The sequence below is a fragment of the Stenella coeruleoalba genome (genome assembly GCF_951394435.1).
Source record: "Stenella coeruleoalba genome assembly, chromosome: 10".
Lineage (NCBI taxonomy): Eukaryota > Metazoa > Chordata > Mammalia > Artiodactyla > Delphinidae > Stenella > Stenella coeruleoalba.
Genome location: NC_137156.1, coordinates 97,520,433 through 97,536,219, shown reverse-complemented (window position 1 = coordinate 97,536,219; position 15,787 = coordinate 97,520,433). Strand labels below are relative to the sequence as shown.

At 37.6% G+C, this 15,787-nt stretch overlaps 1 protein-coding gene across 1 annotated transcript in view; it reads right to left on the bottom strand.

The window, feature by feature from the left end:
• THUMPD3 (THUMP domain 3 tRNA guanosine methyltransferase) overlaps positions 1 to 15,787 on the bottom strand; it is a 35,347-nt gene that overhangs the window by 10,790 nt on the left and 8,770 nt on the right. The window contains 7 exon segments of the mRNA XM_079933846.1: positions 2 to 133; positions 310 to 433; positions 1,068 to 1,178; positions 5,659 to 5,774; positions 9,055 to 9,124; positions 11,275 to 11,405; positions 15,010 to 15,486. Of these exon segments, the coding sequence (XP_079789972.1) occupies positions 2 to 133; positions 310 to 433; positions 1,068 to 1,178; positions 5,659 to 5,774; positions 9,055 to 9,124; positions 11,275 to 11,405; positions 15,010 to 15,486 (1,161 nt within the window).

Genomic DNA, 15,787 nt, shown 5'->3' with positions numbered 1-15,787 from the left:
CTCCATCTTGTTCTGAAGGATGAACAAAAGTTTGAGGTGTACGTTTCAGAAGATAAACTGCAGCATGAAGACCCCCTATGTTGACCCAGACGGTATGTACCTTCCGCCACAGGTGTCCCATTCCAGATAATGCCTGTGTACACACAAAAAGTAGAAAAGTAATTAGCTGATAACTGCTTCTCTACCAACCAGGGGTCTTAGTAAGAAACACTGGGAGAAAACAAATCTTATTGAAATATCCCCAAGTATACTTAAAAAGGTCCTAAAGTTGTCATGGGCTGGCTGAGTTTTCAAGCTAACGTACGGCACCTTGATAAAGCATTTCTTGTCCTGGGTCAGTAGTACAGCTTGGCCTGTCCCTGGCCTACAGACACGGCTCATCTCCCGTAGGCAAGCTGGATAAAGGTTCCAGTTTCTCTTCTTGGAGCCCATCCTATAAAAGAAGGTCTAATGAGTCACTTACTTTTGCAAAAAATAAGTATCTAGGACTATATGAAATGAGAAGTTACTAAAAACTCATTTTCATTGCAATAAGAAAGTCCTGAGGTATGAAAAACAGTTGCCTTCTAGAGCCAGACCTTTGTCATTACATGTCGGTGAAATGGTTAGATTTAGTTAAGTTGTTAAGAATTCTGAATGGGATGAACTGGTTACGGAAAAGATCTGACAACTATAATAGTTATGTTAATAGTTATGTAAATTGTCCCCTTAATGAGTATAAGCAATCATTATGTAAATGAAACCAGTGATTAAAAAATATCCTGATAACCAAGTTTTCCTCAACCTTTCTCTGAAGTATTAATGTAATTCAACAACGGGCTACAAAGTGGATAAACCTGTGATGGTCAGGATCAAAGTGTAGTTAGTACATTCCTGAGTTCTCATAAGAAACAAAATGGGTGAATCTATCATATTGTTACATTCTTAAGTGAAAAACTGTTAAGTCTGCTAAAAGAAAACGGAAGATTTCTGACAGAATAAGCTCAAGGAAAATACAACAGATTTAGAAGACAAGTGGGTACTAATATAACAAATGAAAGTAAAATTCATTTTTTTACAAGTCCCACCTTTTTCCAAATGGCATGTCTGTTACAATAATGTCCACAGAGCCAGTTCTTAGTGGCAAGTTGCAGATATCCCACTGAATGGTATCTATGGGCAAGCCCCAGGACAGTTTGCTGTGGCGACAAAAGAAAAGGTGCTTCAACATATCCCGAAGAATGAAATTTTAGAAGACTTTTCTTCTGAAGAGACTGCTATAAAATACAAAAACTAAAATAATAATATCAGTGACAACATCAAGAACTTAGTAAAAATTTTTAAAGTAGCAGGTAGGCAGAAAGCATAGGTCATAAGCTAAAACTTTTATAATGACAGTCCGTAAAAAAGTAAATTAAAAAATTAGTTAAGATTCGTTTTCAAAAGCTGTCTATATCTGTTTCATCTACAATTTAAGAAGACAGATTAAGGGGAAAAGACCGTTAACACAAAGAACTGTAGTACACAACTTGAAAACAGTGTTGAGGCAGTTAATTACCTAACTGATGATGTAAAAACATTGTTGATGAAACATACACTGGAAAAAACCAGAACACTAAAGAGAAAAAAGCTGATGAGGTGACACACCTGAAGGATAAAGTTTGGTAAGTCTACACAGAAATAACAGGAGACCTAAAGAAACAGGTATGTAAAATTAGGAAGTATAGAGGTACTGGTCTTAAAATTAAAAAACATGTATCATACTATAAAAAAACAAGAGAACAAAAAAGTTAACATCAAAAAAATAATGACAGAAGGCAGGATGAATATAATAATATAAATGATTTAAATCCTCCCCATTAAGGCAAACCTACTAGTTTAAGAAACAAAATTATAACAGGCAATAATAATGCACAGGCTAAAAATTAAAAGCAAATCAAGATTATGAGCAGAAATTAAATGTTGTAATATTGATATTTAATAAAGAATTTAAGAAAAAATAAAATGCAATAGAGGTAATCACTACATAATAGGAAAAAATACAGATATTAAAAATATGTATTACACTCACAAGCACCAATAGCTACAATAAAACAAAACAAAAAAGGCAAAAAATATTAAAAGTCAGTGTAAGATTGGGACTTCCCTGGTGGTCCGGTGGTAAAGAATCTGCCTTCCAATGCAGGGGATGTGTGGCTTTGATCCCTGGTCAGGGAACTAAGATCCCACATGCTGCGGGGCAACCAAGCCCACATTGCCACAACTACTGAGCTCCTGCGCCTCAACGAGAGAGCCCACGTGCCACAAACTCACAGCTAGAGAGAGAAAAATCTACACACCACAATTAGAGAGAGGCCCGCTCGCCACAATGAAATATCCCGCATGCCTCAATGAAGACCCCGTGTACTGCAACTAAGACCCGATGCAGCCAAATAAATTAAAAAAATAAATATTTTTAAAAAATCAAGGTAAGATAGAAATAGTACAGGTTGAACAGACAAAAAGTGAAGATGCAGAGGATATGAAAAATGATAAAATATTCAGAAACTAGAAAAATTATTTGCTTAAAAATATCAGGTTTCAAAGAAACCCTAGTCATGTACTATGCCTCAGGAAAAATCTCAAATATAAAACAAAATATACCATAAAAATTCATTAATCACAATAAAACATAATATAAAAATAAACTAAAAGCTTTTAACTACTTATGTATAAAAAATGATCTAAACCATTGGTCCTCAAAGTTGGGCCACAGACCAGCAGCATCAACATCACTGGGAAGCTTGCCAGGAAATGCAGACCCTCAGGTCCCATCCTAAACCTACTGAATCAGAATCTGTGTGTAGTTAACAGGTTACCCAGGTGATTCATCTGAACATTAAAGTTTGAAAAGCACTGTCCTAAACAATTAGAGAGAATCAAGTATATAACAAATCATTTAGAAAGTAACCAAAACAGATTTATCAAAATCTATAGGATATGGTCAACAGGAGTACTTAGCATAAAAGTCAGCTCTAGTAAAAACTTTTATTAAAAAGAAGACATTGGGCTTCCCTGGTGGCGCAGTGGTTGAGAGTCCGCCTGCTGATGCAGGGGACATGGGTTCATGCCCCGGTCTGGGAGGATCCCACATGCCACGGAGCGGCTGGGCCCGTGAGCCATGGCCGCTGAGCCTGCGCGTCTGGAGCCTGTGCTCCACAACGGGAAAGGCCACAACAGTGAGAGGCCCGCGTACCGCAAAAAAACAAAAAAAACAAACAAAAAAAAGAAGACATTTACAGCATATAACTTAAGATTTTAGATAACAAATGAAAAGACCTCAATAGGAAATAGGAATAAAAAACAAAAAGCATCAAGCATAAAACCACAGAACAAATAGTATATGAAAGAACAAAACAAAGCACTGGCAATCTAATCAAAAGGGAAAAAAAAACTAGCAAAGAAAAGAGGATAAGCAATATACAGACAAAATAATATTAAGGCATACCATGTATAAATAATATGAAAATTTGCATAAAATGAACAAATATTCTTAAAAACAACTGATTTCTACTTACAAATATAAACCTCACATTAAGGGTCATGGAGGCAGCTGTGAGGTCAATCATGGGATATAATGACTTCCTGTGCTCCTGGATATGAAGCACCTGTAAGACCTAACAAATCTGCTTACCGCTACATATTTCTGCCACCTTGTAAGAAAATGAAGGACTCCAAGCAGAGGAGACCAGAGAAACAATTTTGTGATGAGGCGTCTCGTAGGAAACTGCAGACCAAGTGCTATTTCAACCAATTCTTCCCAAAGACAGCTGAGACTTTGAAAGAATGGTGAAAGGCTGGCACAGATGGTGTGTCGTCAAATCCAATTTGTAGCAATGGGCTAGGGCTTAAGGTACTATAGCAACATACATCTCAGGATGGGAAATTTCCCAGAGGCTAACAGACTTTCAATGCACATATATCAAAGGGATATGGCTGAAGGACCTTGGAATATTTTGCTTGGAGAAGAGACGATGTGGAGAGCTGGGATAAGGAGAGGAGGGTTGGTAGCCCTTTAAATATCTGATGTTAATCATCACTGTGACACAGAGATAAGATTTTTCTTTATGGACTCAAGTGGAAGAAAAAACCCAGATCTGTACAAGGTACAGGGAGAGATTCATGTTCCCTAAAAGATATGACTAGCACTCAAAGCTGTGCTAAGCTGGAATCAACAGCCTTCAGAGTCATAAGAGGTGTTTGTTTATACAGGCTGGAAGACCACTGGTCAGGATCTCCTACAGGACATTTAGGGACTGTAGGGACAGCTTTCAGGTCTTTTCCAACTCTGAGATTTAAGTGCCAAATAACAGAGGAAAGGCTAAATAAACTAATATTTCTGTACAATGGAATATTATGCAGTCATTAAAAAACAGATTGAATAAAAACATAAGCGTTTGAAAATTTTTTAATGTTTTCAACTGTTTAATTGCATTAGAAAATATTAATATTTTAATATGTACTTGTTTTACAAGAACCTAGAAATTTTGAATTGAGAAAATGATTACAAAGCGTGTCTATGTGTCAGTCTGAGTTATGAATGAATTAGGTCCTGGGGCCCATGTGGTCTTGTAAGACTACAATCATCAAAAATGGTCCTGAAACATATAATAAGAGGACATGAAAGCTAATATGTGTGGGATATGCAAATATTTGAACATTAGATTATTTTCCCCCTGGTATTTCTCTAATACTTATAGCTTGTAGCAGAGGACTGAGTTCCTTGTTGGTGTTCAATTAAGTTTCAGATATGAGAGTGCACCGCTGCCACTTCGGTCCTCTTCCCCGACAGCTAGGAGGACAGCTAGGGCCCCTTCTCTCACCCCCTTCACGGGGTGCCTTCTCCAAACTACATCACTTATTCAATACTAAAACATTTCCAGAGAAAAGACCACTAGTCAGTTAGGAGGAGTCTTGTGCCTCTGTTAAACCCCCAGCTGGATGCCTGCATGCAGTAATGGAAAACTTATGAAATTAAAATGAATCTATGCAGTTCTTCCACTACATGGGAAAAAAGATATCTGAATAAGGAAAGAAAAAGGAAGACAGAAATAAAAATAGTTGCATTAGGGTGGGGGAAATTATAGTTAAATTTAAAATATTTTAAAAATACAAATTAGTTTCAATCAACTTTTAAAATTTAAATGGAGTTTCAATATATTCATTTGGCTATAATACTGTCACAATGCACTGGTTGTATTAGTTCATAAAGCCAATAAGAAAAGTGATTATTGGACTTCCCTGGTGGTGCAGTGGTTAAGAATCTGCCTGCCAATGCAGGGGACACAAATTTGATCCTGGTCCAGGAAGATCCCACATGCTGCGGAGCAACTAAACCTGTGCACCACAACTACTGAGCCTGTGCTCTAGAGCCTGCAAGCCACAACTACTGAGCCTGTGTGCCACAGCTACTGAAGCCCAGGAGCCTAGAGCCCGTGCTCTGCAACAAGAGAAGCCACTGCAATGAGAAGCCCGTGCACCGCAATGAAGAATAGCCCCTGTCTGCCGCAACTAGAGAAAGCCTGTGTGCAGCAACGAAGACCCCACGCAGCCAAAAAGAAATAATTAATTTTAAAAAAAGAAAGAAAGAAAACTGATTATCTAAGAGATGCTACAAAATCTTTTAAATTAAAATTTTACCCTTCTTTCACTTGGCTCTTGGTCAATAAAGATGAGATGTTATTTGCTGCTCTATTCACAGCCAATGGATTATTATCACCAGCAATGTGATAACAGTTAGACCATTCTGTAGCCCCCTAAAAGACAAGAGTATATATGAAAACAGAAGTAGCCAACTGCAAAAAAAAAAAACAAAACCAAAATATGATAAAAAGGTAAAATCATTTCAATCACTTGTCAATAAACAAGACAATCCAATCCAATCCAATAATCCAATGCTTTTCTAAAGTGGCAAAATACTGCATGCTGTCAACTTTGCTATTCCCCTTGCTTGAAATGCCCTCCTGTTCTGTTTGCTGAACTCTTACTCATCTCTAAAGGCCCAGCTCAAATGTCATGCCCTCTGTGACATCAAGCACAACTCTCCAAGCTGTCTCTCATTTGCCCCTCCAAAAGCACTCTGTACATGTATCTGCCACTGCACTTGCTCTCTTTTTAATTATTTCTATACCTGTCTGCGGCTCAAAACGTCTAGGAACTCCTTAAGGATAGGTCTGGTGTGTCACTCAGTCCCTCACCCAGCAGTGTCTGCCACACAGTAGGTATTACAGACTTTAAATACAAACATAGTTTAACCAAATCAAACCGACTAACCTATATCCTTTTGTGATTATGGAATTTTTATATAATCCGATAACCTGGAATATTTGAGAATTTAAATAAAGTGTAATGTCTATTATATAGGCTTTTGAATGATAACCACCATATTCTTGAAAGGATTTTGTCACTTTTTTTTTTTAAATAAATTTCTTTATTTATATTTGGCTGTGTTGGGTCTTCGTTGCTGCACACGGGCTTTCTCTAGTTGCTGCGAGTGCAGGCTCCTCATTGCGGTGGCTTCTCTTGTTGTGGAGCATGGGCTCTAGGTGTGCGGGCTTCAGTAGTTGTGGCGCTCAGGCTCAGTAGTTGTGGCTTGCGGGCTCTAGAGTGCAGGCTCAGTAGCTGTGGTGCACGGGTTTAGTTGCTCCATGGCATGTGGGATCTTCCTGGACCAGGGCTCAAACGCATGTCCCCTGCATTGGCAGGCGGATTCTTAACCACTGCGCCACCAGGGAAACCCAGGATTTTGTAATTTTAAATCAAAAACATGTCAGCAGAACAGAAATACCGAGCTTTCCATATTATTTGTGCAATGGGGTGACATACTACCCTAGGCCTGAACAATGTTCTATGCAGATTAACAGAAGGTTTCTGACATGAAAGCAGAGACAGTTCTGCCCTTGGTTTAGGGATGAGTAACAAACACCTCTTCCATGGTAAACAGTAATACCCCCATATCTATGGACACAGGGCTTCTTAGCTTTTTCTTTTGCCCAGACCCTTGAGGGTAATGGAGAAGGGTGATGTAGGGAGGATGATGTAGAGTTTGATGAAAACCTCTCTGGTGATTCTGATTGCCGAGTATTCATTTTTTCTTCTAAACCTATTTAGATTTTTGGGTTTTATAGTACTTCCAAGTTTTAAAGGCAGTATTATAAATCAAATACTTTATACTTTGGTGAACAAACTGTTTATATACCCTTTCAATTCCTTTCATAATTTCATTCATTTTGATCATATACCAACTTAGGTTTTTCCATATCGACATTCTCATGCCTACCCCTACATGGAAATGCCTCAAACATTTTCTTTTTATCTTTTTTTTTTTTTTGGTGGGGCTGGGAGCTCCTCTGGTCTCTCTCTAGCTCTGTTGTATATTTCTTGACATGTAGTAACCTTCACTGCTACTCCAGACCATAGACACATCATGGTTTAATGCTAGAGAAGCACACTCTGCTTTGTTCCCAGAATTCTTTGTGACAACAACTGAGTTTTCTCTGTGTGGCTCTTTAGCCAGAGTAAATTTCTCTAGCTGACACTAGCAGAAAACAGCAGTCATCTAGACTACTATGATTTCCTTCTGGGATTCTAATTCCCAGATAGCCGATGTCATTTTCTAATTGCAGTCTGGATTATTTTTCCCTTTGTGGGTTGTTTTGGACTTGCTCATCTGTCCAGTTTCTGCTCAGTCACAGAATCTGTAGTATCTCCCTGCAGTTTGTTCCCATTGGCTTTACATATACTATACATAAAGCAATTTTTTACAAATTTAAATTTGTAATTTTTTACAAATTTAAATTTAATTTAATTTAAATATAATTTTTTTTTTTTTTTTGCGGTACGCGGGCCTCTCACTGCCATGACCTCTCCCGTAACGGAGCACAGGTTCCGGACGCGCAGGCCCCGTGGCCATGGCTCACGGGCCCAGCCGCTCCGCGGCATGTGGGATCCTCCCGGACCGGGGCACGAACCCGTGTCCCCTGCATCGGCAGGCGGACTCTCAACCACTGCGCCACCAGGGAAGCCCTAAATTTAAATTTAATTTAAATTTTTTACAAATTTAAGCAATTTTACTGGCGCCCTCTTCCAAATTATTTATTATAAAAGTTTAGGTAATATTGATTCAATAATACAGATTCAAGGAGACTCTCCTGTTAAATGTTCTCCAATTAGAAAATGCCTTTCTATTTCTTGCTTTGCTTTAGGCAGTTTTTGAGTCCTCTCAATGTCATGGTATTTTCTGAAAACTTTGTAACCTTGTTAAACTTCCTAACAAACCTAACTAATGGTCACAGGCTTCCCCATCTTACAAGAACCTAGGAGGATGAAGAAGCATAGTCTCACTTTATAGAGATGAAATGCCCTCCTCCAGTTCAAGCTTGTACCTTCAATTATCTTTTCTGTTCAAGTCTACCAGTTTGTCTGTTACAGAAATGGGACTCACCAGTTTGTAATTCTCAGCCTCCTCTGTAATCCAGTGACTAAACATGACTTATAACCTAAATCTAGTCCTTGGCTATTTGTAATAAGTGGCTACATCCTTATCACAAAAGTTCCAGCTTTACTAGTGTAATTCACTCAAAACTCTTGGGTCCATGGATCTAACCTTGGTGATTTCATTATGTCTATTTACCCATGAGTTCTAGAACATTCTGGATGTATCACTTCCTTATCTAAAAGCTAAAGAAGGGCTCCCCTGGTGGCGCAGTAGTTAAGAATATGCCTGCCAATGCAGGGGACCCAAGTTTGAGCCCTGGCCTGGGAAGATCCTACATGCCACGGAGCACCTAAGGCTGTGCACCACAACTACTGAGTCTGTGCTCTAGAGCCCGCAAACCACAACTACTGAAGCCCATGTACCTAGAGCCCATGCTCCGCAACAAGGGAAGCCACCACGATAAGAAGCCCGCACACCGCAACAAAGAATAGCCCCCACTGGCCGCAACTAGAGAAAGCCCATGCACCGCAACAAAGACCCAATGCAGACAAAAATAAAATTTAAAAAATAATAAATAAAAGCTAAAGAAAAGTTATTACCTCAATTGATATTGCCCCTGTTCCACACATCGGATCAACTATTATATCAGTAGGCTGAGGAGCACAGAGCCTAGAGAAGAAAACAGCCTATGTGAACAGACAAGACTTCCACAAAGACTATTCCTAAAGCTGTAAGATCAAAGGCCTGTTATGCTAGCATGAAGAAACAATTGATATTTATTTTTAAAATCAATTTGTAATTACATGTTGACTCTATATCCTAGCACTTACAAAAACATTACATATAACTAAAAGTCCCCTTTGACTACCATCCAAAATCCCATTTCACTTCCAAATGGAAATAGCTTCTAGATCTGTTAATATATGTGTGTATATGCTTTTAGAAAACACGTTATTTTGTATATAGACCTGTGTTGTTACATTTAAAACAACTCAAATGTGTGAAGTAGAATATATATCAATATAAGTTTACTGGAAATTATTCATTCAGTATTCCTTTCCTAATTAATTCAATTTGAAAGATAATAACATTGCTATAAAATAACTGCTTTACTTTGAGCACCTAGTATTTGCCAGGCATGGATTTAAGCTCTTTGCATGCATTATCTCTTTTAGTCCTTTTAACCATCTTGTGAGATAGGTTACTATTATTATTCTCATTTACAGATAAGCTGATGCAAACCTGTCCATGGACACAAAGCTAGTAGGTGACAGAGTCAGGATTAGAGGAATTACTGTTAGTGGCTTAAATGTTACCTCTTCTATGAAGCATCCCCTCCTCAGACAGGCGACAAGGTTTCTCTTTCCTCCTTTTGTCCTGCTATTCTTTCCACATTCTATTATGGTTCTCCCTTACAAAACTGAGATTCCTGGGGACTAACTCTGGATTCTTATTGTAATACCTGCCCAGCTCTACTTCTCCATTCCTGCCCCTCAACACACAGCAACAGAATCCTTGGCAACCCTCTTGGTAGTAAGCAACCCCGTACTCCTAGCCACTGCTGCTGCGTCTGGGTGAACACATGACTGAAACTATGTCAACCAGATTCTCTCTTCTAAGACGTGGGAACAAAGAGCTAGAAGACCTAGGCAGTATGGGGCTGGCTGGTTATTTAAAATTGGAAATACATAAATTTAGATGACGGGCAGCCATTTGCACAGATGAGCAAAACAAGAACCTGTAGGCTCCCAGGGTAGATAAAAGTGACTGTCTAGGTTTCTGGTGGTTTTCTAAGACCTGGTTCCTACCCTTCTTAAGATATGGCTTTTAGTTTTTCTGTGGATTTCCCAAGACTTCTCAGTATCTTGCCAGTAATTCCCCCTCCCACACAATCATCACTTTTTTTTAATCTTAAACTAGCTTACTTAGGTTTCTAACAGTTGCACCCAAAATAACTCTCCATATCCCTGGCTCCCACCATAATGCCTGGCAGTAGATAATAAGTGTTTGTTAAATGAATGAAGACTAGGAGCTCTTCCTTAATCAAACGGGTGCAGTTTTCTATTGTTGTCATTGAATTGACAGGTTCCAATTGTATTGAACTAGGACTCCATGGATGAGCAGGGTAAAAGAGGAAGCAAAGATTGGAGGAGTAGGAAATACAATTAACTACCAGGCTATGCCAGGCACCGTATGTAACAGGTATTTTTCATCTGTTTTTGCAATTTACTCCTCACTAATAATCCTTTAAGTCTAATATCAAACCCATTTTGCAGTCTGGCAAACAGAAACTTAGAGAAAACAACTCGTCCTAGTGGTGGAAAGAAACACCCAATCAAAGGGAAAAGGGCAAAGGAGAAAGAAAGTTATATCTTGCTCTTGGAAAAGTGGAAAATTTTCCATGTGAGTATAAAATTTTAAAATATAAGTAAAAGCTCTCTGTGTTCACTTATACATTATACACATTAAAAAAATCTCTGCTTTCATCTGCTTCACTGCGTAGAAATGAAACAAAGCAAAATTTGTTCTATTTCCCAACACGCAGTATATCCTTTCTAAACAGAAACGTGATAACCACGTTCAAGAGGCAGATGAAAACTACTGTTCTCATTTTAAAATCAAGAAAATTGAGATAGTAATTAAGTGATATTTTCAGGATCTCAAGGAATCAACATTGGATACAAAGAAAGAGCTTTAGCTTTTTATCCTGTTCCTTAACTACTAGATTCTAACACAGTACCTCACAAAAAATTACATTTTGAAGGGAAAATTCAAACCAAGTTGTCACTTTCATCTACATGGCAAACCCATTCTCTTACCTGAGCATCCCATAGGCAAGAGTAGATCTAAGAGTTGTGGGTCCAAAATGTGTGATATTTCTTCGGTGGAGACTCTCTTCTGTCAATGCAATGCCCACAACAATTTCATTATCATGGATATTCAAAAGAACCTATAAAATAATAAAATAGTTTTAGGGTTATTCGAACTGTACTTATCACTAAGATTTTAAAATTTGAGGCTTTATTAATTTTTGTTACTTTATTACTGAGGTATACTTTGCATACAGTAAAATGCACAAATCTTAAGTGTGAAGCGCAGTAATTTTTACATATAAATGCTGTGTAACCATCATATAAACATATATATAGTTTTTCTTGCCCTCTGTCAATACCCACCACAAATTATCATTAATCTGACCACTACCGTGATAAACTCTTCTGTCTTTTTTTGAGCTTCATATAAATGAAATAATTTAAGAATACTGTATTTAAAATTTTTTTAATCTATTTTATTCTCCTTTTAATTCACCGTATTCACAAGTTAGCTATAACCAGATTCCCCCCGAATTTTTATAAGAGAAACACATTTTGAAGGTTTCCAGGTTTTTAATATGCATTTTTAAAATTTTTAACTTTTTTGGAAAAAATTCCAAACATCCAGAAATGCTGGCACAACACTGGCACAACGAACTCTTAAGTATGTTCTTCATTTAGATTAACCAACTGTTAACGATGGGCCACATTTGCTTTAAAACCTATTATTTTTTTAGTATTTTTTAAAACTTGACTCAAGTAATGTCTGTGAAAGAATGTTTCTTTTTGGTCTTAGTTATAGTTTTTCTAACACACAGTTAAATATATACTATTCAAACAAAAATAAAAGTTGAAATAAAATATGTTCTGCAATCTTCCACCTAAAATTTCCTCATCATGATCTTAACAGCAGCAGCTAACACTTACCTAGCTATATGCAAACCACTGTTCTACACACTTTATATTTGTTACCTCATTTCATAGCCACACCCTCTGAGCTAGGTATTATTATCCTCCTTTTATAGATAAGGAAATCAAGGCACAAAGAGGTCGGTTTACTTGCCCAAAGTTATGCAGCTTGTAAACTGAGATTTAAATCCATGTAGTATGGCTCCAGAGTCTGTACTCTGAGCTCCCATGCTAACTTCTGAACATCACTGTTCTAGTTAGCCTATTCATTCTCATAACAGCTGTTACAAGAAAAAAAAGAATGGGGACTTGTTCTTCTGATTTGATATGCAAAAACAAAAGTTACAGAGAGAACAGGCAACTTGCCCCAGATTCAAGTGTCCCAAAAGCAACAGTAAATGACTCCTTGGTGAAAACGTCAGCTGCTAGGGGCCTTTTAAGCTGTCAGAGATGGAAAGACTTGTTAGTATGGCTCACATGTGAATCACCCTTATAGTAGAAGATTGAGACCAAGGAGGGTAAGCATGCTAAAAAGAGGTATCTGGATTTGGGAATCTAGCAGAATTTAAGAAAAAGGACAGCTGGCTCTAGCATGAGTATTAGCAATGATGTCCTGATTTTAGAAGGTCAAGGTTTGTTTTAAAAATGTATTCCACTTCAGAAGCAAAGTCTGAAACCAAGACACACAAAACAAAATAGTTGTTTTAATTCTTTTGAATTTTATAATCTGAAAGTCCACATAATGTTGTAAAAAGCACTAGATTAGAAATTAGAAAATTCAAGTCTTAATAGCTCCCATCTATTAAGCATGTAGTATAGACCAGGTATCACACCAGATACTTAAAATGTATAATCTCATTTAACCTTCAGGACACACAGGTATAAACTATTATTGGCTCCATTTGAAACAGAGGCTCAGAGAGAATAACTTGTCCAAAGTTACACAGTTAGGGAGTCAAAAGTTGGATCTAGCTCTGTCTCAATAGCCCATGCTCTTGTTAATGATACCCTACAGTTTTCTTCCTTTGTGACATCTTTGGTTCTGGTATCAGGGTGATGGTGGCCTCACAGAATGAGTTTGGGAGTGTTTCTCCCTCTGCTATATTTTGGAAGAGTTTGAGAAGGATAAGTGTTAGCTCTTCTCTAAACGTTTGATAGAATTCGCCTGTGAAGCCATCTGGTCCTGGGCTTTTGTTTGTTGGAAGATTTTTAATCACAGTTTCAATTTCAGTGCTTGTGATTGGTCTGTTCATATTTTCTATTTCTTCCTGGTTCAGTCTCGGAAGGTTGTGCATTTCTAAGAATTTGTCCATTTCTTCCACGTTGTCCATTTTATTGGCATATAGTTGCTTGTAGTAATCTCTCATGACGCTTTGTATCTCTTTAGTGTCAGTTGTTACTTCTCCTTTTTCATTTCTAATTCTATTGATTTGAGTCTTCTTTTTTTCTTGATGAGTCTGGCTAATGGTTTCTCAATTTTGTTCATCTTCTCAAAGAACCAGCTTTTAGTTTTACTGATCTTTGCTATAGTTTCCTTCATTTCTTTTTTATTTATTTCTGATCTGATCTTTATGATTTATTTCCTTCTGCTAACTTTGGGGGTTTTTTTGTACTTCTTTCTCTAATTGCTTTAGATGTAAGGTTAGGTTGTTTATTTGAGATGTTTCTTGTTTCTTAAGTAGGATTGTATTGCTATAAACTTCCCTCTTAGAACTGCTTTTGCTGCATCCCATAGGTTTTGAGTCGTTGTGTAGACATTTTTCCAAAGATATACAGATTGCCAACAAACACATGAAAGGATGCTCAACATCATTAATCATTAGAGAAATGCAAATCAAAAACTACAATGAGATATCATCTCACACCGGTCAGAATGGCCATCATCAAAAAATCTACAAACAATAAATGCTGGAGAGGGTGTGGAGAAAAGGGAACCCTCTTGCACTGTTGGTGGGAATGTAAACTGATACAGCCACTATGGAGAACAGTATGGAGGTTGCTTAAAAAACTACAAATAGAACTACCATACGACCCAGCAATCCCACTACTGGGCATATACCCTGAGAAAACCATAATTCAAAAAGAGTCATGTACCACAACGTTCACTACAGCTCTATTTACAATAGCCAGGACATGGAAGCAACCTAAGTGTCCACCGACAGATGAATGGATAAAGAAGATGTGGCACATATATACAATGGAATATTACTCAGCCATAAAAAAGAAACGAAATTGAGTTATTTGTAGTGAGGTGGATGGACCTAGAGTCTATCATACAGAGTGAAGTAAGTCAGAAAGAGAAAAACAAATACTGTATGCTAACACATATATATAGAATCTAAGAAAAAAATGGCCAAAAGAACCTAGGGGCAAGACAGGAATAAAGACGCAGACCTACTAGAGAATGGACTTGAAGATATGGGAAGGGGGAAGGGTAAGCTGGGACAAAGTGAGAGAGTGGCATGGACATATATACACTACCAAATGTAAAATAGATAGCTAGTGGGAAACCGCCACATAGCACAGGGAGATCAGCTCGGTGCTTTGTGACCACCTAGAGGGGTGGGGTAGGAAGGGTGGGAGGGAGGGAGACGCAAGAGGGAGGAGATATGGGGATATATGTATATGTATAACTGATTCATTTTGTTATAAAGCAGAAACTAACACACCATTGTTAAGCAATTATACTCCAATAAAGATGTTAAAAAAAAAAAGATACCCTATTAGCTTTGTGGCCTCAGTTTAATTTGTCCATAAGATTGGGTTAGTCTTGAAAATTCTACACATTTATGAGAGCCTTCTTGAATCCTCACAGTAAGAGCCTGCACTTACCTCCACATCAAAGTTGGTCATGTCAGCCTTCCACTTAAAATAATCTTGAACAGCACCCCCAAAATCTCTTGCCGCCTCATTTGAGGAAAAGCAATGTTTCTCTCCTGCCCTGTTGCATGTGACTCTAAACTTCAGCACTTCAGGATCAGTTTCTTCTTTTGAGCTTTCCTCAGTCTCATCTTTGCAAGATGTCAAATCATCACCTACTAATGTTGATATCTCTTCTTTGATGGCTGCATTTTCATAATAGTCTAAGATCTGTGAATCTAAGACATTGTTAGTGAACTCTTTTTTGACATCTCTCTCATCTGTTTTGTCTCCTCGTCCACTTTCAATCTTCTCTTTACTTGAATTCTGATTTATCTTTTTGTGCTTTGTTTTTTTTTTCTTGAAACATGTGTTAATTTTCCATATTTTTAAAGGGTCTGACCATGGAAGCTTCCCAGCCAAGTCCTCAAAATCCTTTAGAACTTCTTCCTATAAAAGAGAGAATGAAATCCATTCATTTCATTCATTTCTCACCACTTTAATTGAACAAATAAACCCCTACTTTGCCTACAGACTATGTTAATTGTTATGTTGGGGGTGGCAGGAGTACAGGACAAAAGAGTAAATAATATAATGTCTGCAATTGAGGAAATTAAAGTCTCACTGAAAATTAAGATTTACACAAATTAAGGCTACGACAGAATAATACAAGACAGAATGGTAGATCAGAGGCTGGGATTCAAGATTAAAATGTAAGCAAATAAGGAACTATTAACAGTGGTTACCTCCA